At 33.4% G+C, this 25,861-nt stretch overlaps 3 protein-coding genes and 2 pseudogenes across 4 annotated transcripts; 1 reads left to right on the top strand and 4 right to left on the bottom strand.

The window, feature by feature from the left end:
* Window positions 1–1,535: 1,535 nt before the first annotated feature.
* On the top strand, window positions 1,536–9,259 carry LOC110635056 (protein MID1-COMPLEMENTING ACTIVITY 1). Of its 2 annotated transcripts, none has more exons than XM_058153136.1 (11): window positions 1,536–2,016; window positions 2,110–2,168; window positions 2,298–2,439; window positions 2,557–2,614; window positions 2,751–3,189; window positions 4,031–4,446; window positions 5,052–5,161; window positions 5,837–5,908; window positions 6,741–6,847; window positions 8,675–8,768; window positions 8,877–9,259. In XM_058153136.1, the coding sequence occupies exons 5-11, from the start codon at window positions 2,782–2,784 to the stop codon at window positions 8,927–8,929; spliced, it is 1,260 nt and encodes a 419-aa protein (XP_058009119.1). In that variant the 5' UTR covers window positions 1,536–2,016; window positions 2,110–2,168; window positions 2,298–2,439; window positions 2,557–2,614; window positions 2,751–2,781; the 3' UTR covers window positions 8,930–9,259. The 2 variants fall into 2 exon arrangements, with proteins under 2 accessions (XP_058009119.1, XP_058009118.1); XM_058153135.1 differs by having other exon boundaries at window positions 2,298–2,470.
* Window positions 9,260–9,451: 192 nt separating this feature from the next.
* Window positions 9,452–10,187, bottom strand: LOC110635037 (senescence-specific cysteine protease SAG39-like; annotated as a pseudogene).
* Window positions 10,188–11,025: 838 nt separating this feature from the next.
* Window positions 11,026–12,416, bottom strand: LOC110635052 (senescence-specific cysteine protease SAG39-like). Its single transcript, XM_021784241.2, has 2 exons — window positions 11,977–12,416; window positions 11,026–11,886 (listed from the first exon to the last, which is right to left on the bottom strand). The coding sequence occupies exons 1-2, from the start codon at window positions 12,407–12,409 to the stop codon at window positions 11,297–11,299; spliced, it is 1,023 nt and encodes a 340-aa protein (XP_021639933.2). The 5' UTR covers window positions 12,410–12,416; the 3' UTR covers window positions 11,026–11,296.
* A 2,128-nt stretch (window positions 12,417–14,544) lies between these two features.
* On the bottom strand, window positions 14,545–15,942 carry LOC110635053 (senescence-specific cysteine protease SAG12-like). The gene is made up of 2 exons (XM_021784242.2): window positions 15,503–15,942; window positions 14,545–15,412 (listed from the first exon to the last, which is right to left on the bottom strand). The coding sequence occupies exons 1-2, from the start codon at window positions 15,933–15,935 to the stop codon at window positions 14,823–14,825; spliced, it is 1,023 nt and encodes a 340-aa protein (XP_021639934.2). The 5' UTR covers window positions 15,936–15,942; the 3' UTR covers window positions 14,545–14,822.
* A 1,437-nt stretch (window positions 15,943–17,379) lies between these two features.
* On the bottom strand, window positions 17,380–25,698 carry LOC110635036 (senescence-specific cysteine protease SAG39-like; annotated as a pseudogene).
* Window positions 25,699–25,861: the final 163 nt, after the last annotated feature.

Genomic DNA, 25,861 nt, shown 5'->3' with positions numbered 1-25,861 from the left:
TAATCAATAAATATAATTTTTTTAATATGAAATAAATTTTCCTATGGCTGACTATTTATAACAGCTTCTCAATGATGTCCTTATTATAATATGAAAGAGGGAAAAAGAACACCCCAACTCCTAACAAATTTTAATGAAATCTCCTAAGCTCCAACTTGGTGGAAAATAATTAAAAGAGAAGAGACACAAAGACAAACCAGATATGTAAATAATTGATATAAATGATGATTAATACGGCCAAAAAGTCACTATGCTCACAGGTCGCAGCAGGGGACAGGATTGAGGAAGAAAAGTAGTAGAAAGACGGAAGACGTGGTGGCTCAGCATATGCGGTTGGTGATGATCTTGACTTGTAGTCTTTTACAAATAGCCCTTGTTTTATGGCGAAATCGTGATTTGCGCTTCCTTTTTAGAGATCCAGATCCCGACATTTTAACCTCTGAATTATTCAGCTTTTGTTTCCCCGACTGCTCTGTTGTTCTCTTGCTTTTATACCTTGTTTTTGGATGGGGGGTGGTGAAAGCAAGCACACAGATTTAAAAACAAAGGGCATGTCAGAGAATTGGGTGTTTTACTTTCCAGTGTAACTGTAAATTTATTTTCTGTGATTTAGAGATCAAGAATTTAACATTTAAAATTATTTTTTATAAAATAAATATAAAAAACTGCATAAGTTAATTATTTTTAAGGTTTCTAAATATATACTAAGTGAAAATTTGAATTTTTAATTTAAAAAAAATATTTTATAAAAAAATATAAATTATGTCAATAATTATATAATTATTTAAAAATTCAATTTAATTTAATTTTTTTATTACATATAATTTATTTTAAAGAAAGTAAATAATAATAGGCAATTGATCAATATAAATGATAATTCATACTTTAATTTTTTTTATTATGATAAAGTGATGTTATGTGTTAATTTTTATATATTATAATCTTATTTGATAATTATTTTTAAGATAGTATTTAATATTTTGTTCATAATTAAAATATTATTATTTTTTATTTATATTATTTAATGATATAATATTTATATTATTATTTATAAATTGAGAGAGTGATTTATAGAAAGTTATCAATCTCCTTTACTTTTAGAGGTGAAGGAATATTTTAATTAAAATTAATAAAATTATATCACTATTTTTATATTTAATAGTTAATAAAAATAACTATTCGTTAATAACTAATATATAGTAAAATAGCTGATAATTATTAAAATAGTTAACTACTATTAGAATAACTAATATTATCAAACATGACTAATATTAAATTTACATATTTAATTCATTTAGAAATAAAATATTTACGTTAAAAGTAAAAAAAAATAATAATAAAAGAAAAATATTTTGTCATTAAAATTTTGATCAATAAAGTAAAGAGTAAATTTATTTACTATCAACTAAATTAATTTTTGTGAACTAATTATAGTCCTTTGACTTTTTTTTTAATAGATTTACAATTTCAAATTTGATATCACGATTTTAGCCGCAAAACACAATTGCAGCTCACAGGGCACATGCAGAGCTAGTAATTGACAATATCCACACCACCCATATGCCAGCTGGAGCTGGCTTCCTTCATTATTTTTACATTTTACACCTCCACAATTTCACCCGTCATCGGTCAACCCCTAATTGCCACTTCTCAGCCAGCCTGGTTTCCTCCTTCCATTACTCTTCGCTAACCAAAATTCTTGCTTGTCTGTGTGGCCCGTGCGCAGAGCCACAGACAAACGCCACCGAAACTGTGAGCGATAAAATTTACACAGAGAGGTCTCTCTTTGTGCTCGAGTGCTTTAATAGCTCCAAAATCCTTTCACAGAAGAAGAAGAAGAAGCTCGTTTTTTGAGCATTGCAATGGCATTGCCTGTCATTTCCAGAATTCAATGCTCTTCTTCTCACGGATTTTGACATTTCTTCCTTTTTTTTTTAGCGCTTAATATAATTAATCCAAAATACGCATTTCAAAGAGGACAAAAAAAGAGCGTAAATTACCGGTACTTGGTGAAAGGTGGGTTGAGTGTTTGTTTGTTTGGAGAGCTTTTTTGCTGAATTTTCTTCGACGGAAAGTTTTCCTATCTCTAATTCTCATTCTTCACTGCAGGTTTTCGGTTTTTGGTGAATTTTCCTTTTTTCTCTCTCTGAGCTAAAACATAGAAAAATGTGAGCTTTAATGTTGGTTTCAGCATTTTCATGCACTGTATATGAACTATAGTTTTTTTTTTTTAATTTATTATTATTTTTTTTTTCATTTATATCATCTGCACTCTATTTTGCTTAATTTTGTGGCAGTTGAACTTCAACGTTGAAACGGACTCTTCCTTGTCTGTTTTTCTATCGGCTTCTGGAAGTTGAAGATCGCCAGAAGCAAAGCTCTTGAATGGCCTTGCGGTTTCCCAATAGATCCAGTGGAGGAGCATTTGATCTTGATCCGGTTGGAAACCATAAAATTTTCGGATAAAAAAGTCTCATACTCTAGTTTTAGTATCGTACTGTTGATTTCCCTTTCAAGTTTCAACTGATAACTCTGCCATTCCATTTGGCAATGCAGGTGACTGCAGCTTCGAAGCTCAAGCAAATGTTGATCCCATTGGCTTAGATTAGAAGAGGTAAAATGAATTGAAAAAAAATCTCGAGTTCAATTTATTTTGCATGTGAAGTTCAATTTGGTAAAGGAAATGTTATCTAAAGTGAAAGGAGGAAGTGAAGGTTTGAAGTGATCAATGTAAGTTTTGATTAAATCAGGATTTTGGGTTGCATTAATCGAGCGGTGAGGATGTCATCGTGGGATAATCTTGGGGAGATTGCGACTGTGGCCCAGCTCACGGGTCTTGACGCAGTGCGGCTGATAGGGATGATAGCGAAGGCCGCGAATACAGCGCGAATGCACAAGAAGAACTGCAGGCAATTTGCACAGCATCTCAAATTGATTGGGAACTTATTGGAGCAGCTCAAGATCTCGGAGCTTAAGAGGTACCCGGAAACACGGGAGCCTTTGGAGCAGCTTGAGGACGCCTTGAGGAGGTCTTACATTTTGGTCAATAGTTGTCAGGATAGGAGCTATCTCTACTTGCTTGCCATGGGTTGGAATATCGTTTACCAATTCAGAAAGGCACAGAATGAGATCGACCGGTACTTGCGGCTAGTTCCTCTCATTACTCTCGTCGACAACGCTCGTGTCAGGGTATATCAGTTGTTCTTGTTATTATTCTGCTCTAATTTCTTACTAAGATATTATCTCTTTCGTGCGAATAATTGCTGCTGTCTTTGTTTTAACTGAATTTCTTGTCTTTTACTCTTTATGTTGTCATTAATCGAAGGCATTTTTTGTCAGCAAAGTGTATCATTATAAATCTCAAATGGCAATGTGTTCTTTTTAGTCAATTTTTTGTTTTGTTTTCTTTCATTTGTATACTGTACTTTGTCTGCTCCATTCTGTGTTTAGAAACACATTTAAAAATGAAAGTCAATGGCACTAAATTGTCTCAAGGGTGTCACGTTGGAATATTCGTTGGAGCTTCAAAATTTTGCAGTTATTTATGGCAAAAAGAATCGGTAATTGAACCCATGTTCCATGGTTCCATGTTAGGCTTTTCTGATGTATCATGTGAACTGAGTGCAGACAGCTGCTTCTGCGGTTGGGTTCAAGCAGTTCTGCAATGAATTATTTATACTTTTGGTATGCTTGTTGCAGGGAGATGGATTTCCTCTAGTGGGTTGACTTCTTTGAAGGAATAGCCAGTGATAATTAGACTGAAAAATTTCTGCAGTCGGATATGTTAGATGATGCTATCATTATACATTATACCAGTTTAGAAAGAAGGATTTTAACCCAAACCATCAGAACACTCTTTACTCTTGCCTTTACTTGAAACTCATGATAATCTGCTTTCAATCTCATATCTATGCAGAACTTGACCAATATGCTTAGTGTGTTCATTGTTGCAATTGTGCTTCATCCTGTCTGCATTTTATAACTGTGCAGCCTGATCTAAGCCAAATGACATTTTGTTTGCTAAATGCAGGAGAGACTGGAAGATATTGAGAAGGATCAACGCGAGTATACTTTTGATGAAGAGGATAGAAAGGTGCAGGATGTGATCTTGAAACCAGAACCTTTGAAAGATCAGACCACAGTGTTGAAAAAAACTCTTTCTTGTTCCTACCCAAACTTGTGTTTTAATGAAGCTCTTCAAAAGGAAAATCTGAAACTTCAGCTTGAACTACAACGGTCACAAGCTAATTTGGATGTGAGCCAATGCGAAGTTATCCAACGTTTGATTGATGTCACAGAAGCTGCTGCTATGAATTCTCTTCCACCGAAGAGTTCACCCCTAAAAGCATCCAAGAAACTGGAGCCCAATTATTCAGATTTTAGTGAGAAAAACCCTTCATTTGATGAAAGCAATGCTAAGAAAAGTGGTTCTCGCACAACTTCAAGGTTAGATAGATGCCTTTGTTCTCTATGTATGAAGTGTAAGCACAGTTGCAGTATGTATTGTAGATATTACATGCACTGATGTGTGGCATAGACCTTCACATATGTCATGTCCTTGTTCCTGCATATTTTTTTTGTTCTATTTGATAGACCAACATCATAATCTGAGCAGCTTGAAACACTTTGGATTTGGATTTGGATTGTTCACTTGCCAAAGGATAGCTGGATCCAAATTGATATATAAGGTTATTTAAATGTAACTCCCAACTAACTTAGTGTTTTTTTAGATTATGAGTTTGCCTAGAAAGCATATTGTTAGTGAATACCTAATTCCATATGAGTGTCACCGCAAATTTGCTGAAACACTTAGCATTCTCAGAATTATCCTAATTTTGATATCTAAACCAATTGAATGCTTTGTAACCTCTAAGAGGTAACACTGTTGAGTTGAAGACACTAAAAGGGAAAATGGTTTGAATTTTCATCACTTCTCATCCTGGCATAGGATTTCCAAGATGATCACTGGCATGCTATATTCAGTTTACAACCTTCAAGTGTTGTAAAGCAAATGCAGTTCAGTAAGTCTGACGCCATGCTTTTCTTTGCAGAAACACATCCTCATTTTCATCAGGAGATGATCTTCTCTCACATAGAGGCTCATATCGGCATGAAGAATGGCATAGTGATTTACTTGGTTGCTGTTCGGAACCTTCTCTGTGTAAGTCTTCTCAGATGATTATTTGTTTTAATTATCTGCTGGCAAGTTTTATTGTAGTAGTAATGACAATAATTATCCTTGCCATTGCTTATCAAGCATTGTTGTCGTTGTTGTGTTGATTGTCAATTCTAGATGTAACAAGGGGTTCTTACTGCACATGAAATAGCAGCTTAAAAGTGAAGAAAATAACCAAAAAATTTTATGTGCTAATTGTGGTTGATAACAGAATCTGTGTCCGCCTTTGTGTGCGTTTGAATTCTGTAGTCCACACCCTCTACATGACCCAATCTGAAAAATTTGAAGAAGTGGCCTGAATGGGATTTTAATGGATCAACTGTTAACGAATCTGATTTCATGTCTCTATTTGTAATTTAACTTGATTTGGATTTTCAGTATCGCCCCTATCTCTCTTTACATGCACATGCATTGTGTACTTGTTATTAGATCTTTTTCTTACTTTCCTATTTTTTTTGTGAAGTCAGGTGTATTCGGATTCAAATTTTTTAGTGTGTTTGTAAATCCTGTTATTATTAGTGATTTTCTGTTCCTTTTCTTTTGTGGACTATACATAGTCTAAATGCAACAGTATGTGGATCTTTGTGTGCTTTTCTCTTTTTAGTTCTTTCTGTTCCTGTGTTCTGAATGTTGGATGACCAAGGTCTTCTCAAACTACAGGTCTGAAGACATTCTTCTATCCTTGTGGAACATTCTCAAAGATTGCTACTGTGGCAACCAACAGACACATGTGTAAGTGCCTCTAATTCATTCTGAAATTTTACTGTCAGAACAGTTTAGCTTAAATTATATAGCTGACTCCTATTATATTAAGGCTTGATTTAACTGATTTGAGTTATTATAATGTAGCCTACTGATTTGTAGGCATAAATCCTTCATAGTGTTCTATCACTTGAAATTTAGGCCTTAAATGGTCCACCTATAAATATGAGTAAATTTTATTTTAGTCCTTGAGACTTGTCCTTGTTTACATAAAAGTATTTGAAAAAAGAAGAAAATTTTAAGTGGCCAATTGAACATTAATACCAATTTTACTTTTCTAAATTACCACATATATTAAAATTAAAATAATTTTATTCATAAATCAATACTTAACTTTCAGATTTCATAAAACGAAAATGCATGAAATTAATGTAGAGGAAGAGATCAAGAAAAATGTGAAGTTGAATTAAAAATAGAGATTTAGATAGGCTGTGAAAATTGAATAAATGTTGTCATACTTTTATTTTTTAATTTTTATTTAAAAAATGGAAAAAAAAATTAACCTTTATGATACAAGATTATACAATACATTTTAAGCTTATTTTGTAACTGTTATGCAGTTTTAACCTTATTTGAGCTTAAATGTGATGATTGAAAAAAAAAGTTTGGGGTGGGCTCTAATCTTAATAAAATCTGTCCTAATTTGAAATTATATGAAAACCTTGAGGACTTAGATTTAAGTTGCCTAAATGTTTCCCTTGTATCAGCTTAATTTCAACTGCATTGTATCCTTGAGAATCTATGCACACTTTTAATATGTTTTCAAGCTCATGTAGGAAAATTTTGTTTTCATGATTTTCAGCTTCAGCAGAAGCATGTAATGAATTGATGGCATATTCGTTGATACTGTCATGTTGTTGCTATACTTGCTGCATCAGAAGAAAGCTTCGCCAAATGTTGAATATCACGGTAGTTCCTCTTTGTCAATATGTGATACTTGTGTGTGTGTGTGTGTGTGTGTGTGCGTGTGTGTGTGTGTGTGTGTGCATATTCCATAGACTAGGGGGGTGACAATGTGGCATCAATAATTTATCCCCTTTTTGTGGTATGAACCTAGTCTGCCATGTGGCATATGAACTAACCACTTCTATCATGCCACATATATATACCTGTAAAAAAATTATCTAAATTATCACCTAAAATTACTCAACATATATTGCTTGATGTTAGTAGGTAGGCCACAAATACACATGGTGGACTGAGTTCATATGAGAACTTTCCCTTTTGTGAGCCTGTCTAACTGCCTCATAAAAGAGTATAGTTTTATGGTTGAAATCATTGTTGTCCAAGACTCTGAAGCTAGATTATGTTAATCAATTTTATAAGTGCTTGCATAACAGTGATTATCATAGCTAAATTAAAAATCTAAAATGATTTTTAAACTTGAAACTTCATTTTGAAGTTTCACTTGTTCGTTTCATATACCTAAAAAGTATTGGCTGAAGCCATTAAAAAGCCCTTTAACTATTTTTATTTTGCTATTGAGCTGTTGATTTGAAGGTTTGTTCTACTTAGTGGTGTGCAAATGGTTTCTTAAAATATGAACCAAACTGAACTGTAAAAACCAAAAAATGAAAAATGAAAAGATCAAACCAAACTGAAATTTAGGATAGAAGTAAGCCAAAAATTTCGGTTCAGTTCGATTTTTCGATAAAAACTAATTTCTGCTTGGCCCTAGTTCTACTTAACCTTTCAACTCCTTGATTTTGTCTTATTAAGTGTGAATCTATCCCCAGAATACAAATATATGGCTGAATATCTTCCATAAGTCTAGGAAGTATTTAAAAAAATGCACGGAAGTATTTATTACTTGTTGATATGATAAAAAAGTAAAATTAGAGAAGCAAGGGAAAGTTTTTTTTTTTTTTTCTTTTTTAAATTTATTTGAGGTCTATCGAGGTGGGGCTACATTGGGTAGCTCACACTCTCCTTAAACTCTAGCTACCCGAGTTAATGAGCAACACCTTTTCTTAGGAGTTGCTGGATTTGGATTTTGATTCCAAGACTTCTTAGCTCTGCCCGCTAAATTTTTATTATAATTATTTATAGATTAATCCATTTGATTTAGGATTTTTGTTAGAGATCTAGAGAGCTCAAAGCGCCTGGAGAGAATCCTACTTGATGAGTCATCACGTGTACCGAGAGTCTCTATTTCATCAGTCTGCTCTTCTCCAAAAGAATGCCTTTCTGTTCTATTGGGTCTACTGAGAATTCCGACTCTTCACATCCACGTGTTAGAGTATCGCTGAAATCACTGACCACCATTTCTATACTCATCCTTGTCGAACCATCAGCTGTGATACCATATTTAAACCATCGGTTTTGATTACATATCTAACCAAAAACTTTAAGACAATAGGTCTATTGATCCTTTCCACTTATATGTCTTTTACTCATCCCATCTTTTCTGATGTGGGAATTCCACACTTGTACATTTCCAACAGTTTTGTATGTGATAACTTTCAATTGAGGGATCAATAGTAAAAAGGTTGACAAGTAGGGGATGTCTAATAGTTTTTTTCCAAAAATGTTTGATGACTTGAAATCTCATGTTCAAGTTCTTGTAATGTTGGGGATTCAAAGGACACCGGTAGCATGGGCTTATAGTTAGGGAATAGATGGATTGCTAATTCTTGAATTTAGGATCCACTATTGTTCAGCCTCATGGCTTATCTTAATTATAATTTAGATTGGATTTCCAAAATGTTCTCTTACTTTACCTTTGTCTTTTGGCAGGGAGGATTTGTTGATGATTTTCTCTCTCATTTGATGTGTTGTTGCTGTGCCCTTGTGCAAGAATGGCGAGAAGTGGAAATTCGTGGGGTTTATGGTATGTTTATTAGGATCGCTGCTTGGGTTTGTGGAAACTTCAGTTAATAATATGCAGCTGTCACTGAGCAAGTTTGCCTGATGTTTGATAGAAAACCAACTTTTGCAGGTCCTGAGAAGACAAAAACAAGCCCACCACCCTCACAGTTCATGGAATCCTAAGTGATGTGACGAACACATTGTTTTGTTGTTGGTTGAACATTTATACAGTTTGAAAGCCGAGTACAGAGGAGAGGTAATGGCTAACTACCACTGTTGTGTGAAACTTTTATGGCACTGCTTTTATCCATTAATTACCCTTACACTGACGCTGGTCAGCCATGTGTAAAGTAGTTTTTTCATCACCTCCATATTCAGCTCATGATGTATTATAAGCTAAATTTTAATTAGTATAGTGTTGTTTGATTTAATCACTTGGTTTTGTATGATCACCTGAACTGACTATTTCCTTCCTGGAAAAAAAGTAGCATCATAATTTGCTGAGTTGCCTAAGGTGTGAGTGTGACAATATTTGATTTTTGGTTTTGAACATGCTACTATTTTTTTTCCCTCCATAGTTTATAGATGTATACTTGGATGCAATGATGAAAACATGATTTCTCCTGGTTAATTAGTCGGTTCTTTTTCTAGATTTGGCATTCGGCTTGCCATCATGAATTAGTTAAACTGATCATGTGAAGCATGCTACAAAAATTAGGCTGGAATGAAAGATAAAAGAAGTGTAAGATTCACATCGTATTATATGATAATAGCAGGTACACAATTGCATACACAACACTGACTTGCACGTAGTATGAGGACTGCGCCGTACTGGCTGAGATTATGAACTCCCAACAGAGTACTTGCCAAACAACATATGTATTTTCTAATTGTTAGATGGTTTTTGGCAATCTAAAACTTCATGCAGTAGGGTAAGATGCTTGCATTGCAATGCCACAGGGCCTTCCTCACCCTTATGTAGCCTTCCTCACCCCATCCTATGCCCCATGAATTTTTCACAAGCCAGTACTTCATTCCGTTGTTCTCTCCATATACAGCAGCTACACCATGATCTAGTTCAGTGTCACAAGAGCCTGTAAAAATGCCACTTGAATAGAACTGAAACTCAAATACCCCAGCGTCAGTGGCAACAGCAACTGGTTTCTTTGCAACGGCCTTCATCAGTGCTGCCTCATTGTTGGCTGGAACATCTTCATAACCGTTATCTTGGCTGCATGGTTGGCTTCCTCGTTGATGTTGCACGGTCCTTCAGATCCCTCGTAAGGATAGTAAGCCTAGGTCGTTAAGCCTTGATTTTGTTCAATGAATTTAAACGCATCATCCATCAGGCAGCAATCAAGAAGTTCTTTCTTAGAAAGAAAGTTCAGTTTGCAAGTTGTTGAGTAATTCCATCTACGGCTGCAACAGCTGAAATCGCCCATCAGTATCCCATATACAATTTGATTAATCAATAAGCTATAAAGAATATAATTACCGAAGCCCTGGCTGTGCATTGGTAGAAATTTGACTTCCTTAACGGTATTCCCTTGCCACGTAAATCCCTTTTTACTGTTCACTTACTCTCACGTACGTGAGGACCAATTTGAGCTTAAGCATTATAAAAAATAATGGTTGAGGTTTTAAAAAAGTTAAGGGATGCAAATATACATTTGCCTCATTTTCAGGATAAATTTTGACAACCATCTCTGAACTTATCTAGTATAACATTTTAGTCCTTCAACTTAAAAATGTAATATAAAACCCCTTCAACTTTCAAATTTTGCACAGTAAATCCCTCTAACCTCTACTTGTCGATTTTTTAGTTAGACGTTGACTTGAACAGTTCTAGCGTGGAGTTTAATCAATATTTCTCTTTTCTCTCTTAAGTTATGTGTAAATTGAATCATTTTTCTTACTGTAAATAGAATGATTTTTCAGGTGTAGAGAGAATAATTTTACAATTTGAATAAGATAGGAAAGAGAAATGTTGACTAAGAGCCGGGACTGTTTACATCAGTTTTCAACTGAAAAATCAGTAATTGAAAATTAGAAGGATTTTACTGTGCAAAATTTGAAAGTTTAGGGGATTTTATGTTACGTTTTAAAATTTAAGGACTGTAGTGTTACAATCATATAAGTTTAGAGATAATTAATGAAATTTAAACCTCATTTTCAAAATAAAGGTCGGAATGCAAAATAAAATTTTCTCGTGTTTCTTGCATATCTCACCTGTTTAACATTTTTCTTGAGGATTTCTTAGACGTAAGATTTCTCATATTTTCCATAATATAAGAGGATTGTGAAGACAAATTATTGCAATCAAGACTCTTGAGCGAAAATGAAAGTAATATAAGATATTAACATACATATTACATAATAATTGCTGATATGCAAACTCGTATCTTGCACGAGGACTGTACACCTACTAGCTGAGGTTGAACAACCATGGTAGTTACTAAAACCAAGCACACAAACATACAGAAACTATATTATATATATGAACTAATTACTTAGATGGCTTCGATGGGCCTCTTGTGTGATTCTGAATAATTATGCGGTAGGATAAGATGCTTGCATAGCAATGCCGCAAAGCCCTTCCTTTGCATCAACATCTTTCTGCATCCTTATGTACCCTTCCTCGCCCCATTGTGTGCCCCATGAGTTTTTCACAAGCCAATAATTCATTCCATTGCTCTCTCCATACCCAACAGCAGCAACGCCATGATCTAGTTCAGTGCCACAAGATCCTGTAAAAATGCCACTTGAATAGAACTGAAACTCGAATCCACCAGCATCGATGGCAACAGCAACTGGTTGCTTTGCAGCAGCTCTCATTAATGCTGCCTCATTGTTGGCTGGAACATCTTCGTAACCTGTTATCTTGGCTGCATGGTTGGCTTCCTTCTTGGTGTTGCATGTTCCGTCAGATCCCTCATAAGGATAGTTAGCCTCAGTCGTTAGACCTTGATTTTGTTCAATGAATTTAAAGGCATCATCCATTAGGCCACCTTGACAGCCTTGATCCTCTCCCTTAGTGTCACAATCAACCAGTTCTTGCTCAGAAAGTGAGATCAATTTTCCACTTGCTAGCTGAGTAATTCCTTCCACAGCTGCCACAGCAGAAAATGCCCAGCAGGATCCTGTATACATTTTTATTATTCAATAAGCTATAAAGAATATAATTACTGATGACCTGGTTGTTCTCTAGTAGATGGAAAGTTGGCACTTACCACATTGGCCTTGGTCCTTAATGGCTGTAACTGCTCCTTTCTTTCTCCAGTCCATGGAAGATGGTACTGCAGAAAGATTTTCATATCTGAAAGGACCTACTTGTGCAGAACACATATGCCCCTTGAATCTATTTCTTGTGGTTTTGAATTCTTCGTTAGTAAGATCTGCAAACTTATTGATGCCTAGCTTGTATGGTTTGCCTGCATCTTTGTTAAAGGATTCTATGCGCTCTACATTTTCCTTGAATATTTGGTAACGCATCTCCTTCTCATTAGCATCCTTGTATACACGTCCATAACGAGTCATCCATTCCTCATGCCTGTCGTACATTGATGCATCTTGGAGAGTACGAGCTATGGCTTGAGAAGCCAAAGCTCCCAAAATGAATATCAATGCCAAAGAGATACCTCGATGTTGGGCCGTGTATGCCATGGGAAGTGGTACTGCAAGGAGTGATGGAGTGACAGGATTGCTTCAGTAATTTATATAGAGTTCTCGTCCAATAACTTGTTATTTTAGTATTCAGGTAGGGAAAATCAACGTGCCTGGAAAAACATTCTGATTTGGACCATTATAGTTGATTTGATGACTTGTTTAATATATTATTGAATTTTAGTTTTTAGTGACTCATTTATAGATGCAATCTGCCTTCAGTGGAAGTTTTGTCTTTTCTGTTGTAACTAAGTGATTTCACTTTTTCATCAACTAAAAGTCTCTCAGCGTACCGTTTCCTGCAAAAGATATTGATTGAAATATGAATAATGTCTTCGTCTTGTAGCAAGATAATGGCATTAAACGGTGATTAGAACTCAGCATTCTCACTGTTCTCCCAAAATATTGGGTTGTGTCATGTCAAACATTTCTAAGCATACGTAACACAGAGATTAGCTAATCTTGTTGAGGTTTCAGGTTGCATATTTTAAGAAATAAAAAGAAGCTTTTTTTCTGAAATAAAACTAAAGTTAAAGGGTTTTATTTTAATAAATTAAATTTAAATAATTGAAATAAAATAGAAACGGTTAATGCAATTTATATATTGTAACACTTTGTGCATAGCTCATATTTGGCTATTTAGAGGTCTTCTTGATATTTTGTGTTTTATTATAAGCTGTTGATATGACTAGGCTTTATTTGGTTGGGTAAATGAGTTAGGCAAGTTCAAGTTACTAGAAAGTGTAAAAAAAAATTGACTTGTTTAGTTGGAGTAAATGTCTACTTCCTGGGGAGTGAAAGACAATTTTTTTTCAATTACCCAAGAAGTAAGTTACTTATCTTAACTAGGCAACTTATTTTCTGGAAAATAAAATTTTCAAAAAGTGATTCATTTAAGCCAAACAAGGTCTAAGTAATAAAGAAAGAAAAATAAAATAAAATTATTTTTTAGTTTATTCATTTTTCTGAAGTTTTACTGACATTCATTGGATTGAAGTTCTAATGATTATAATCTATGTAGTGACATTCAATATCCCAAACCACAAAATAATTTTAATTATAAAAAATTTATGGGAGAACGTTAAGTTAGTTCTCTACCTCATACACACAAGATTGAAAATACAGAAATTCACCCACTGATTTCAGTAGATTGGCTGCTTATTAGCAAAAAGGGTACAAAAAATATAGACAATTGTTACTACAGTAAGTTTCAACTTAATTTCTTTTTAATCGATCTTCTTAAATCAAGGAGAGACTTATAACTGCAAGTAATAAATTTAACAGCAGAATTTTAGAATTACAAAAAGCAAAAAGTGAGATAGAATTGAAATAAATTGAAAAATTGAAATTCTAAAAAACAATTAACCGAATTAAATAAATCAAATTGATTAAGTTCAATTTAATTTTTTTAATTATAACCGAGAACTGGTCACCCTTAAATAAACTTAAAATCCAACACTTCGATTTAGTCAAAGGCACAACCGCACAATGTATTAATTTTGCTTCATTGATCTAATTATTTAGAATTAGGGGATTTACCAAAAAGAAAAATAACTCCCTTGTGATATGTTTGCTGTACTAAAGTATACTTCTCTTAGAATTAGGCTTGAATGGCATATTGTGTTCAGTTTCCTTATCCTATCTGCCCTGAAGATTTAACCGACAACATGAACATCAATCCACTTCACAACTAGGCATAGGCAAATGCCTTGGAAAACCTGTGAGTCACCAGAAAACAGAATGAAGGTTATAACTGGAGTCTGGAGTAGATGTGACGTTGCATTTAATGCCACATAATTATATGTGATAAATCATGAAATTTTCTGGTAGATCCAGGATCTTCTCAACTAGGAGCACTCGTAAAATATGGAGAAACGCCATCAAAGGAAGGGTGGGAGGTTCTTGGTGTGTCCGCTTCAACTTTTAAGTTGATAGCCAGTAGAGAAGAGGAGAGTTAGAGAGGAGAGAAAAAGTTTGCTTTGCCATTGTCCATGTATGTTTATATGAGCAAGTCATAGTTTCCAATTTTTCATCCTTGTCCTTAATTAGGGTTAATACGGTCTCGTTTTAAAATTTTCAGTTATGATCAGTATCTGATTCATATTTTTTTGAGGAATTGTGTGTTAATCAGCAGAGTCAATATTCGGCCTTTCCATGATATATAACAGATCTTGAGAAGATAACATAAGAAATTTAGACTGGAACACATATGAAAGTAGCATAAGATATTCACATCCATATTATAATAATTGGAGTTGCAGATATACAAACTCGTTCTGATATGACGACTGTACACCTTCTAGCTGAGATCATGAATAATCCACATGGTAATTACTAAAAGGATGCATCCACACTACATTATTTAACTATATATATAGTTACACATTAGATGGCTGCTGTGTGGTCCTGAACTTCATGCAGTAGGATAAGATGCTTGCATTGCAATGCCACAAAGCCCTTCCTTTGCATCAACATCTTTCTGCATCCTTATGTACCCTTCCTCGCCCCATTGTGTGCCCCATGAGTTTTTCACAAGCCAATAATTCATTCCATTGCTCTCTCCATACCCAACAGCAGCAACACCATGATCTAGTTCAGTGCCACAAGATCCTGTAAAAATGCCACTTGAATAGAACTGAAACTCAAATCCACCAGCATCGATGGCAACAGCAACGGGTTGCTTTGCAACAGCTTTCATTAATGCTGCCTCATTGTTGGCTGGAACATCTTCGTAACCTGTTATCTTGGCTGCATGGTTGGCTTCCTTCTTGGTGTTGCATGTTCCATCAGATCCCTCATAAGGATAGTTAGCCTCAGTCGTCAGGCCTTGATTTTGTTCAATGAATTTAAAGGCATCATCCATTAGGCCACCCTGACAGCCTTGATCCTCTCCCTTAGTGTCACAATCAACCAGTTCTTGCTCAGAAAGTGAGATCAATTTTCCACTTGCTAGCTGAGTAATTCCTTCCACAGCTGCCACAGCAGAAAATGCCCAGCAGGATCCTGTATGCATTTTTATTATTCAATAAGCTATAAAGAATATAATTACCGATGACCTGGTTGTTCTCTAGTAGATAGGAAGTTGGCACTTACCACATTGGCCTTGGTCCTTAATGGCTGTAACTGCTCCTTTCTTTCTCCAGTCCATGGAAGATGGGACTGCAGAAACATTTTCATATCTGAAAGGACCTACTTGTGCAGAACACATATGCCCCTTGAATCTATTTCTTGTGGTTTTGAATTCTTCATTAGTAAGATCTGCAAACTTATTGATGCCTAGCTTGTATGGTTTGCCTGCATCTTTGTTGAAGGATTCTATGCGCTCTACATTTTCCTTGAATATTTGGTAACGCATCTCCTTCTCATTAGCATCCTTGTATACACGTCCATAACGAGTCATCCATTCCTCATGCCTGTCGTACATTGATGCATATTGGAGAGTACGAGCTATGGCTTGAGAAGCCAAAGCTCCAAAAATGAATATCAATGCCAAAGAGATACCTCGATATTGGGCTGTGTATGCCATGGGAAGTGGTACTGCAAGGAGTGATGGAGTGACAGAATTGTTTCAGTAATTTATATAGAGTTCTCCTCCAATAACTTGTTATTTTAGTATTCAGGTAGGGAAAATCTACGTCCCTGGAAAGACATTCTGATTTGGACCATTGATTTGATGACTTAATTAATATATTATTGAAAGTCTTAATTTCTTGTGACTCATTTTATTAATCTACTTTGATCTGTTATTTATATATACAATCTGCCTCCAATGGAAGTTTTGTCTGATCTGTTGCACTTTTATCCAAGTGGTTTCACATTAAACCAAAATTTTCTCAACGTACCGTTTCGTGCAAAAGATTTTGAATGAAATGTGAATAAAGTCTCGTCTTGTAGCAAGATAATGGCATTTCAATGGGTGACCTATCTTAGATATCACCATTCACTCTGTTCTTCCAAATTATTAGATTGGGTCATCTCACAAATCTTTCAGAGCACCCGTAACTCATAGTATGGCTAATCTAGTGATGGTTGTAATATAAGTAAAAGCTTGTTTCTTGCATGACTTACATGACTAGTTTCCGACGAGTTTCTGAGGCTTTGTTGCAGGGTTAGAGCAATTACCAAAATAATATTAGAGCAATTGCCAACAATGTAAGATTGTAAAGGAAGAAAAAAAAAAACAAAAAAAAAACAAAATCAGAACTTTTTAGCTAAATTGCAGGGTTTTTGAATTACAAGTACTAAAAACACAAATCTGAAGTAGATTTCTGGAACTTATACATGGAGTATGACTTCAACACGAGCTGCCCTCACTCCAATTGTTCTATTAGTAGTTCTATCAAAGCAATCATCAAGAAAAGTGCTTCCCTGCAACTTGAAGTATTGCTACAGAGAAGTACAAAACATTTATATCATTAACATTTGAACTTTTCATCCAAAGTCGACTTGCAAATAAAATTTCAGACACAAAAGTAATGACGCTTAATGTGTAAATTACTAATTATATTATAGAAAATTTTACAAATGATCTGAGGTTAATCTTATAGTTAGCAATGCCTTTATGTGTGACAATACCTCTTTAGTGAAACAGTGAAAGCTGCTAATTAATACTGCCAAGAAAAATGAACCTCTAACAATAACCCAAATATACTCAAGTGATTGAACCTGTTTCCTCCTTCTAAACTAATGATCCACTTGACGATCTTTTTCTTTACATTAATATTCTGATAAGAAAAGCTATTGTTCATTTCAAAACAAAATTTAGACTGGAACGAAGATGAAAGTAGCATAAGATATATTCACATTCATATTGTAATAATTGCAGTTGCAGATATACAAATTCGTTTGTACACCTACTAGCTGAGATTATGAACAATCCACATATTATGGAAAAATACTAAACGTGTGAAGCATCCACACTATAAATACATATATGTACTAATTAGATGGATGCTTTTTGGTCCTTAACTTCATGCGGCAGGGTAAGATGCTTGCGTTGCAATGCCACAAAGCCCTTCTTTTGCATCAACATCTTTCTGCATCCTTATGTACCCTACCTCGCCCCATTGCGTGCCCCATGAATTTTTGACAAGCCAATAATTCATTCCATTGCTCTCTCCACGCCCAACAGCAGCAGCACCACGATCTAGTTTAGTGCCACAAGATCCTGTAAAAATGCCACTTGAATAGAACGGAAACTCAAATCCCCCAGCATGACAACAGCAACTGGTTGCCTCGCAACAGCCTTCATTAATGCTGCCTCATTGTTAGCCGGAACATCTTCATAGCCTGTTATTTTGGCTGCATGGTTGGCTTCTTTTTTTGGTGTTGCATGTTCCATCAGATCCCTGATAAGGATAGGTAGCCTTTGCTGTTAGGCCTGGATTTTGTTCCATGAATTTAAAGGCATCCTCCATTAGGCCACCCTGGCAGCCTTGATCCTCTCCTTTGTGTCACAATCAACTAGTTCTTGCCCAGGAAGGGAGATCAATTTGCCTGTTGATAGTTGAGTAATTCCTTCTACAGCTGCCACAGCTGAAAACGCCCAGCAGGATCCTGTATACAATTTGACTAATCAATCAACTATATATATATATATATATATATATATATATATATATATATATATATATATATATATATAATTAATGATGAGCTGGTAGAAAGTTGGCACTTACCACACTAGCCTTGGTCCTTGATGGCTGTAACAGCTGCTTTCTTTCTCCAGTCCAGGGAAGATGGTACAGCAGAAACATTTTCATATCTGGAAGGACCTGCTTGTGCGGAACACATATGCCGTTTTGTGGAAACCATATACATTTATTATTTATTATTATTTTATTTTAATTAGCTTACAATAATTTAATATATTTATAAAAAATATATATATTTTATTAGATGGTTTGCTTATTTATTTTTAGATATATATATATATTTTTTAAAATTAAATATATATCTGCAATCTGAACAACCTAGTTCAATAATAACTCTTATCCCATTCTACACCTAATAGAACTCTTGAAATATATATATACGCTAATCATCTCTTCTGCTAAACTTTACACTCAAAACCTGTTTGTCACCTCATTTTTCTATCAAATAATCTCAACAAGTATTTTCATTATCTTTTAAATTATTGTTATATATGTACGTGTGTGTGTGTATATATATATATATATATATATTTTTACTATTTATAATCTGATGTGCGCAGAGAATCCCTAAATTTTTACTTCTCTATTCATCACCTTCAATTCTGTTTTTAAGGTAAAAATTCTCATTCTTTGTTCAATAATGGGTGAATTTGATTTTATTTTCTTTCATTGATTTGTTACAACTACTCTAGAAATTTATTTTTTTCTTTGACCATTGGTATTGAATTGGGTTGATTATGATTACTGTGAGATAAGTAACCATCAATTTAGAATATATAAACCTTTGTATTTTCGTCCACGTCCATCCACCGAATATATATATATATATATATATATATATATATATATATATATATATATATATATATAAACATTTGAATCCCCTGTCCACGTCCTTGTATCCCCTATTCGTCCACGTCCGTCCACCCAATATATATATATATTAAAATTATTTTATTTTATTATTATTTAATTTTTTTTTTATATTTTGGGTATATAAGAGATTCAAATATTCATTTTGTTAGCTGAAATTGTCTCTCTTTTATTGAATCTAGCTATTATTTTGGAGGTTCCAGGTGAGTGCTAATTATAGTACATGGCACCATTTTAGTCCCTTTTAAAATTTCTTAGTATTAAGTTTGTTATTAAATGAAATTTTAAATCAATATTTTACCAATGATTTTATATATAATTTTCTAGAGTTTTATTTTATTATTGAATTTTATTTCGATTTTGATTAAATAATTGATTTTGTCAACTATCTCTGCATTAGACCCATTAGGATTTCGGAAACAGGCCTTTAATGTATTTATATTGATTGATATTTGACTATAAAAATTATCAATGTGTTACTGAATTGATTTGAGATTAATTTGATTTTAATTGACTCTCTGAAACTATTGAAATACACTATTGGAATTGCACAATCAGTTATTATTTGCTATCTGAAAATTTTTATTGATATTGATTGATTTGTACAAATTGATTTTCTATTTTGAATTGGTACCTGTGCCCAGTATCTGTTTCTGTTATCTGGCCCCGCCGTGTGGACAATCACGGTATTAGGTTGCATTGTCGAGTCATGCATGATTGCAGTTTATGGTTTGCATTAGTATCATATGCATTGATATCTGTGAAGGAGGAGGAAGGTATCTGATATCTGGTAGCGCGCTTACCATCTGGGCTTTGGTGATGTGGGGTATCATCACCCTGGTGCACTGTACCATAAAATTTTTATTGAATGAATTTTTTTTATATATATGTTTAATGAAGTTATTTTATTAATGATTTTGACAGCATGAGCATGATTTTATTGAATAGAAAATTTATTGTGAAATTAATCAAGCGTCTGCCTGTTCCTATTTCGTTGTGTGCTATAATTATCATTCACTGAGCATCTAGCTCAAACCATATTTTCTTTGTCTGTTATCTGTTTCAGATCAGTAAAATTCTACAGCTGATCCAAATATTCAGACAATTTTCTGGAGAGGGACAACTTTGATTTGTTTTCATGGTATGCCCGAATTCATGTTTTCTAGGGCTAATAATTAGTTTAGTTTATTGAACAGTTTAAGTTTTTATTAAAATCTGTAGAGACTCCGCAGTTTACCTATGGGATATTTATGATGTTTATTCAGCATTTTATTTATTTGGATTTTGTCTATTTTTGGGATTAGTAAGTGACAATATATTCATTCAAGATACTCTGATAAGGCTTGCATGATTTAAGAATACTTAAATTATGCGCCGGTCACGGTTTAGAATTTTGGGTCGTGACAAAGTTGGTATTGTTATATATATATATATATATATATATATATATATATATATATATATATATATATATATATAAAACTGTTCATCCCACGTGCACCTCGTCCTGTTCCTCCACAAATCCAAATCCGCACCTCGTCCTGTTCCTCCACAAATCCAAATTCGCAAATATATATATATATATATATATATATATAAAGTTATTATATTTTATTATTATTTGATATTTTTCTTTAATATTTTGGGTGTGTAGGAGATTTGAATATTCAATTAGTCGGTTGAAATTGTCTCTCTTCCATTGAAATAACTATTCTCTTGGAGGTTCCAGGTGAGTGGTAATTATAGTACATGGCACCATTTTAGTCCCTTTTAAAATTATTAGCATTAAGTTTGTTATTAAATGAAATTTTAAAACAATATTTTAACAATTATTTTATATGTGATTTTCTAGAGTTTTATTTTATTATTGAATTTTATTTCGATTTTGATTAAATAATTGATTTTGTCAACTATCTCTGCATTAGACCCATTAGAATTCCTGGAACATGCCTTTAATGTATTTATATTGATCGATATTTGACTATAAAATTTACCGATGTGTTACTGAATTGATTTAAGATTGATTTGATTTTATTGACTCTCTGAAACTATTGAAATATACTATTGGAATTACACTATCAGTTATTATTTGCTATCTGAAATTTTTTATTGATTTTGATTGATTTGTACAAATTGATTTTCTATTTTGAATTGGTACCTATGCCCAATATCTGTTTCTGTTATCTGGCCTCGCCGTGTGGACTATCACGGTATTAGGTTGCATTGTCGAGTCATGCATCATTGCAATTTATGGGTTGCATTAGTATCATATGCATTGATATCTGTGAAGGAGGAGGAAGGTATCTAATATTTGGTAGCGCGCTTACCATCTGGCCTTTGGTGATGTGGGGTATCATCACCCTGATGCACTGTACCATAAAATTTTTATTGAATGAATTTCTTTTATATATATATGTTTTATGAAGTTATTTTATTAATGATTTTGACAGCATGAGCATGATTTTATTAAATAGAAAATTTATTGTGAAATTAATCAAGCGTCTGCCTATTCCTATTCCGTTGTATGCTATAATTATCATTCACTGAGCATCTAGCTCAAACCACGTTTTCTCTATCTGTTATTTATTTCAAATCAGTAGAATTCTGCAACTGATCCAAATATTCAATCCATTTTCTGGAGAGGGACAACTTTGATTTGTTCTCATGGTATACCCGAATTCATGTTTTCTCGGGCTAATAATTAGTTTAGTTTATTGAACAGTTTAAGTTTTTATTTGAAATCTGTAGAGACTCCGCAGTTTACTTATGGGATGTTTATGATGTTTATTCAGCACTTTGTTTTTTTGGATTTTGTCTATTTTTGGGATTAGTAAGTGACAATATATTCATTCAAGATATTCTGATAAGGCTTGCATGATTTAAGAACACTTAAATTATGCGCCAGTCACGGTTCAGAATTTTGGATCGTGACAAAGTTGGTATCAAAGCTTGTTAGTCTTCATGGAGTTCCAGTTTCCATTGTCTCTGATCGTGGTACTCAGTTTACTTCTCGATTTTGGAAGAAATTCGAAGAAGCTTTAGGAACACGAGTAGACTTTAGTACTGCTTTTCACCCTCAGACGGATGGACAGTCAGAAAGGACCATACAGACATTAGAGGACATGCTTCGTGCATGCGTTATGGATTTTGGTGGCTGTTGGGATCATCATTTGCCTTTAGTGGAGTTTGCTTATAATAACAGTTATCAGACAAGTATAGAGATGGCTCCATATGAGGCATTATATGGTCGAAAGTGTAGGTCACCGATTTGTTGGAATGAAGTTGGAGAAAGAAGGCTTACTAGACCAGAGTTGATACAATTAACTTCAGAGAAGGTTTGACTAATTCGTGATCGACTTTTGACTGCTCAAAGTCGACAGAGAAGTTATGCTGACCCTAAGCGTAAAGATGTAGAATTTATGATTGGTGATCATGTATTTCTGAGAGTTTCTCCTATAAAAGGAATCATGAGGTTTGGGAAGAAAAGGAAGCTTAGCCCTCGTTTTGTTGGTCCATTTGAAATTTTGGAGAGAATTGGAGCAGTTGCTTACCGTTTAGCCCTTCCACCTGGTTTTGCACATGTACATCCAGTTTTTCATATTTATATGCTTAGGAAGTATGTACCAGATCCATCTCATGTTTTACAACCTTAAACCATGCAATTTAGAGATGATATGTCATATGAGGAGCAACCAGTAAATATTTTATATCGACAAATTAGGAAACTCTGATCTAAGAAAGTGGCTTTGATCAAAGTCTTGTGGCATAATCACTCAAGTAGTGAGGCCACATGGGAGGCAGAATCTGAAATGCGAGCCAAATATCCTCACTTATTTGATTCTTCAGGTTAGAATTTTGTCTATTCAAATTCAGGGATCGAATTTTTTTTAAGGGGGGAAGTATGTGGAAACCCATATACATTTATTATTTATTATTATTTTATTTTAATTAGCTTACAATAATTTAATATATTTATAAAATATATATATATATTTTTTATTGGATGGTCTGCTTATTTATTTTTAGATATATATATATATATATATATATATATTTTTAAATTAAATATATATCTGCAATCTGAACAACCCAGTTCAATAATAACTCTTATCCCATTCTACACCTAATAGAACTCTTGAAATATATATATACCCTAATCATCTCTTCTGCTAAACTTTACTCTCAAAACCTGTTTGTCACCTCATTTTTTTATCAAATACTCTCAACAAGTATTTTCATTATCTTTTAAATTATTGTTATAGATGTACATATATATATATATATATGTATATAAATATAAAAATTTACTATTTATAATATGATGTGTGCAAAGAATCCCTAAATTTTTACTTCTCTATTCATCACCTTCAATTCTGTTTTCAAGGTAAAAATTCTCATTTTTTATTCAATAATGGGTGAATTTGATTTTATTTTCTTTCATTAATTTGTTACAATTACTCTAGAAATTGATTTTTTTCTTTGACCATTGGTATTGAATTGGGTTGATTATGATTACTGTGAGATAAGTAACCATCAATTTAGAATATATAAACCTTTGTATTTTCGTCCACGTCCATCCACCGAATATATATATATATATATATATATATATATATATATATATATATATATATATATATATATATATATATAAACATTTGAATCCCCTGTCCACGTCCTTGTATCTCCTGTTCGTCCACGTCCTTGTATCCCCTATTCGTACACGTCCGTCCACCCAATATATATATATATATATATAAAATAAAATTATTTTATTTTATTATTATTTAATATTTTTCTTTTATATTTTGGGTATATAGGAGATTCAAATATTCATTATGTCAGCTGATATTAGGTTGCATTGCCGTGTGGACTATCATGGTATTATGTTGCATTGTCGAGTCATGCATCATTGCAGTTTATGGTTTGCATTAGTATCATATGCATTGATATTTGTGAAGGAGGAGGAAGGTATCTGATATCTGGTAGCGCGCTTACCATCTGGGCTTTGGTGATGCGAGGTATCATCACCCTGGTGCACTGTACCATAAAATTTTTATTGAATGAATTTCTTTTATATATATGTTTTATGAAGTTATTTTATTAATGATTTTGACAGCATGAGCATGATTTTATTGAATAGAAAATTTATTGTGAAATTAATCAAGCGTTGTCTGTTCCTATTTCGTTGTGTGCTATAATTATCATTCACTGAACATTTAGCTCAAACCACGTTTTCTCTGTCTGTTATCTGTTTCAGATCAGTAAAATTCTGCAGCTGATCCAAATATTCAGACAATTTTCTGGAGAGGGACAACTTTGATTTGTTTTCATGGTATGCCCGAATTCATGTTTTCTCGAGCTAAAAATTAGTTTAGTTTATTGAACAGTTTAAGTTTTTATTAAAATCTGTAGAAACTCCGCAGTTTACCTATGCGATATTTATGATGTTTATTCAGCATTTTGTTTATTTCGATTTTGTCTATTTTTGGGATTAGTAAGTGACAATATATTCATTCAAGATACTTTGATAAGGCTTGCATGATTTAAGAATACTTAAATTATGCGCCGGTCACGGTTTAGAATTTTGGGTTGTGACACCTTTGAATCTATTTCTTGTGGCTTCGAACACGTCATTAGTAAGATATGCAAATTTATTGATGCCTAGTTTATATGGTTTGGCTGCATCTTTGTTGAAGGATTCTATGCGCTTTACATTTTCCTTGAATATTTGGTAACGCATCTCTCTCTCGTTAACGTCCTTGTAAACACTTCCATAACGAGGCATCCATTCCTCATGCCTCTCATACATCGATGCATCTTGGAGACTACGAGCTATGGCTTGAGAAGCCAAAGCTCCCAATATGAAGATCAATACCAAAGAGATGCATCGGTTTTGGGATGCGATGCGAGTGTCATAGGGAATGATAGTTAACCTCTAGGATTGATGGAATATTAGGATTGCTTCAGTGATTTATACTGGGTTCTCCTCCAAGACATGACATTGTTGATGTTAGGATTAAGACGGAAAATCTATGTGCCTGGAAAAGCATTATGATTTGCACCAATATAATTAACTAGATATTTTATATTATTAATTTATGATAATTTTGCATGCTTTCTATGAAGTATGGTCTTTTTCTGTTATATCTAATTGGTAGTCTTGAATTATACAAAAATTCTGTTGCTGTACTGTTTTATTTCGTTAATAGTATACAAATATTTAATTCATTGTAATTAATTATTTAGTGATTGATATATAAATAAGATTATAAAATTATAAATTTATGAAGCGTTAGAATTGTATAAATTGTTGGTAAAAGATTAAAATTAATGAATTAATTAAATAGCTAACCATAAAAATTAAAGAAAAAAAAAAGAAAAAATATTTGATTGCTCCAAGTTGTGGTTGAAAGTTGAAAGAGATGAAAATGTTCTAGGGAGTAATTTTATATTTTTACTGTGATTTTATATAGACAGATTTACATAGAATAACAAATCAATGAGTAATTTATATATAAACAGAAATAATTATTTTCATTTATTATTATTTTTTTTATTTTAAAAATAATTATACTTTTTTTCAAATTCAATAATTACATTTGCTGATTTAAAACTATCCATTGATATGTCACGTAGAAATACCATATGAAATCACTATAATAGTATATAATTTCCTCGTTCTAGTACAAAAAATTTGGCACTTTAGCACTTTCCACCACCTTTATCTTTTGACTTGGCAAAGATGTCGTAACGTATCATTTCGCTGATTAGTTCCCAAAATTCACCATGTTGAAGTTGTAAGCCCTAACATCAAATTTGCCATGTGGAGAAATCGACCTACGCTATTTTTTTTTTTTTTTTAATAATCGACCTGCACTATTTGGCAAGCGAATTAGTAAATTATATGTAAAAATTTACTCAA

This window comes from Hevea brasiliensis, chromosome 9 (genome assembly GCF_030052815.1).
Source record: "Hevea brasiliensis isolate MT/VB/25A 57/8 chromosome 9, ASM3005281v1, whole genome shotgun sequence".
Taxonomy (NCBI): Eukaryota; Viridiplantae; Streptophyta; class Magnoliopsida; order Malpighiales; family Euphorbiaceae; genus Hevea; species Hevea brasiliensis.
The sequence above is the reverse complement of the archived record's forward strand: the minus strand, read 5'-3'. Positions and strand labels throughout refer to the sequence as shown.

Bases quoted from the DNA above. Each gene is read 5' to 3' on its own strand.
- LOC110635053 (XM_021784242.2), bottom strand. From the start codon at position 15,935: ATGGCATACACAGCCCAATATCGAGGTATCTCTTTGGCATTGATATTC. The intron at 15,413-15,502 runs GTAAGTGCCAAC...AAATGCATACAG, and splicing joins TAAGGACCAAGGCCAATGTG to GATCCTGCTGGGCATTTTCT.
- LOC110635056 (XM_058153136.1), top strand. From the start codon at position 2,782: ATGTCATCGTGGGATAATCTTGGGGAGATTGCGACTGTGGCCCAGCTC. The intron at 5,162-5,836 runs GTAAGTCTTCTC...CTCAAACTACAG, and splicing joins CTGTTCGGAACCTTCTCTGT to GTCTGAAGACATTCTTCTAT. The intron at 8,769-8,876 runs GTATGTTTATTA...CAACTTTTGCAG, and splicing joins GGAAATTCGTGGGGTTTATG to GTCCTGAGAAGACAAAAACA.
- LOC110635052 (XM_021784241.2), bottom strand. From the start codon at position 12,409: ATGGCATACACGGCCCAACATCGAGGTATCTCTTTGGCATTGATATTC. The intron at 11,887-11,976 runs GTAAGTGCCAAC...AAATGTATACAG, and splicing joins TAAGGACCAAGGCCAATGTG to GATCCTGCTGGGCATTTTCT.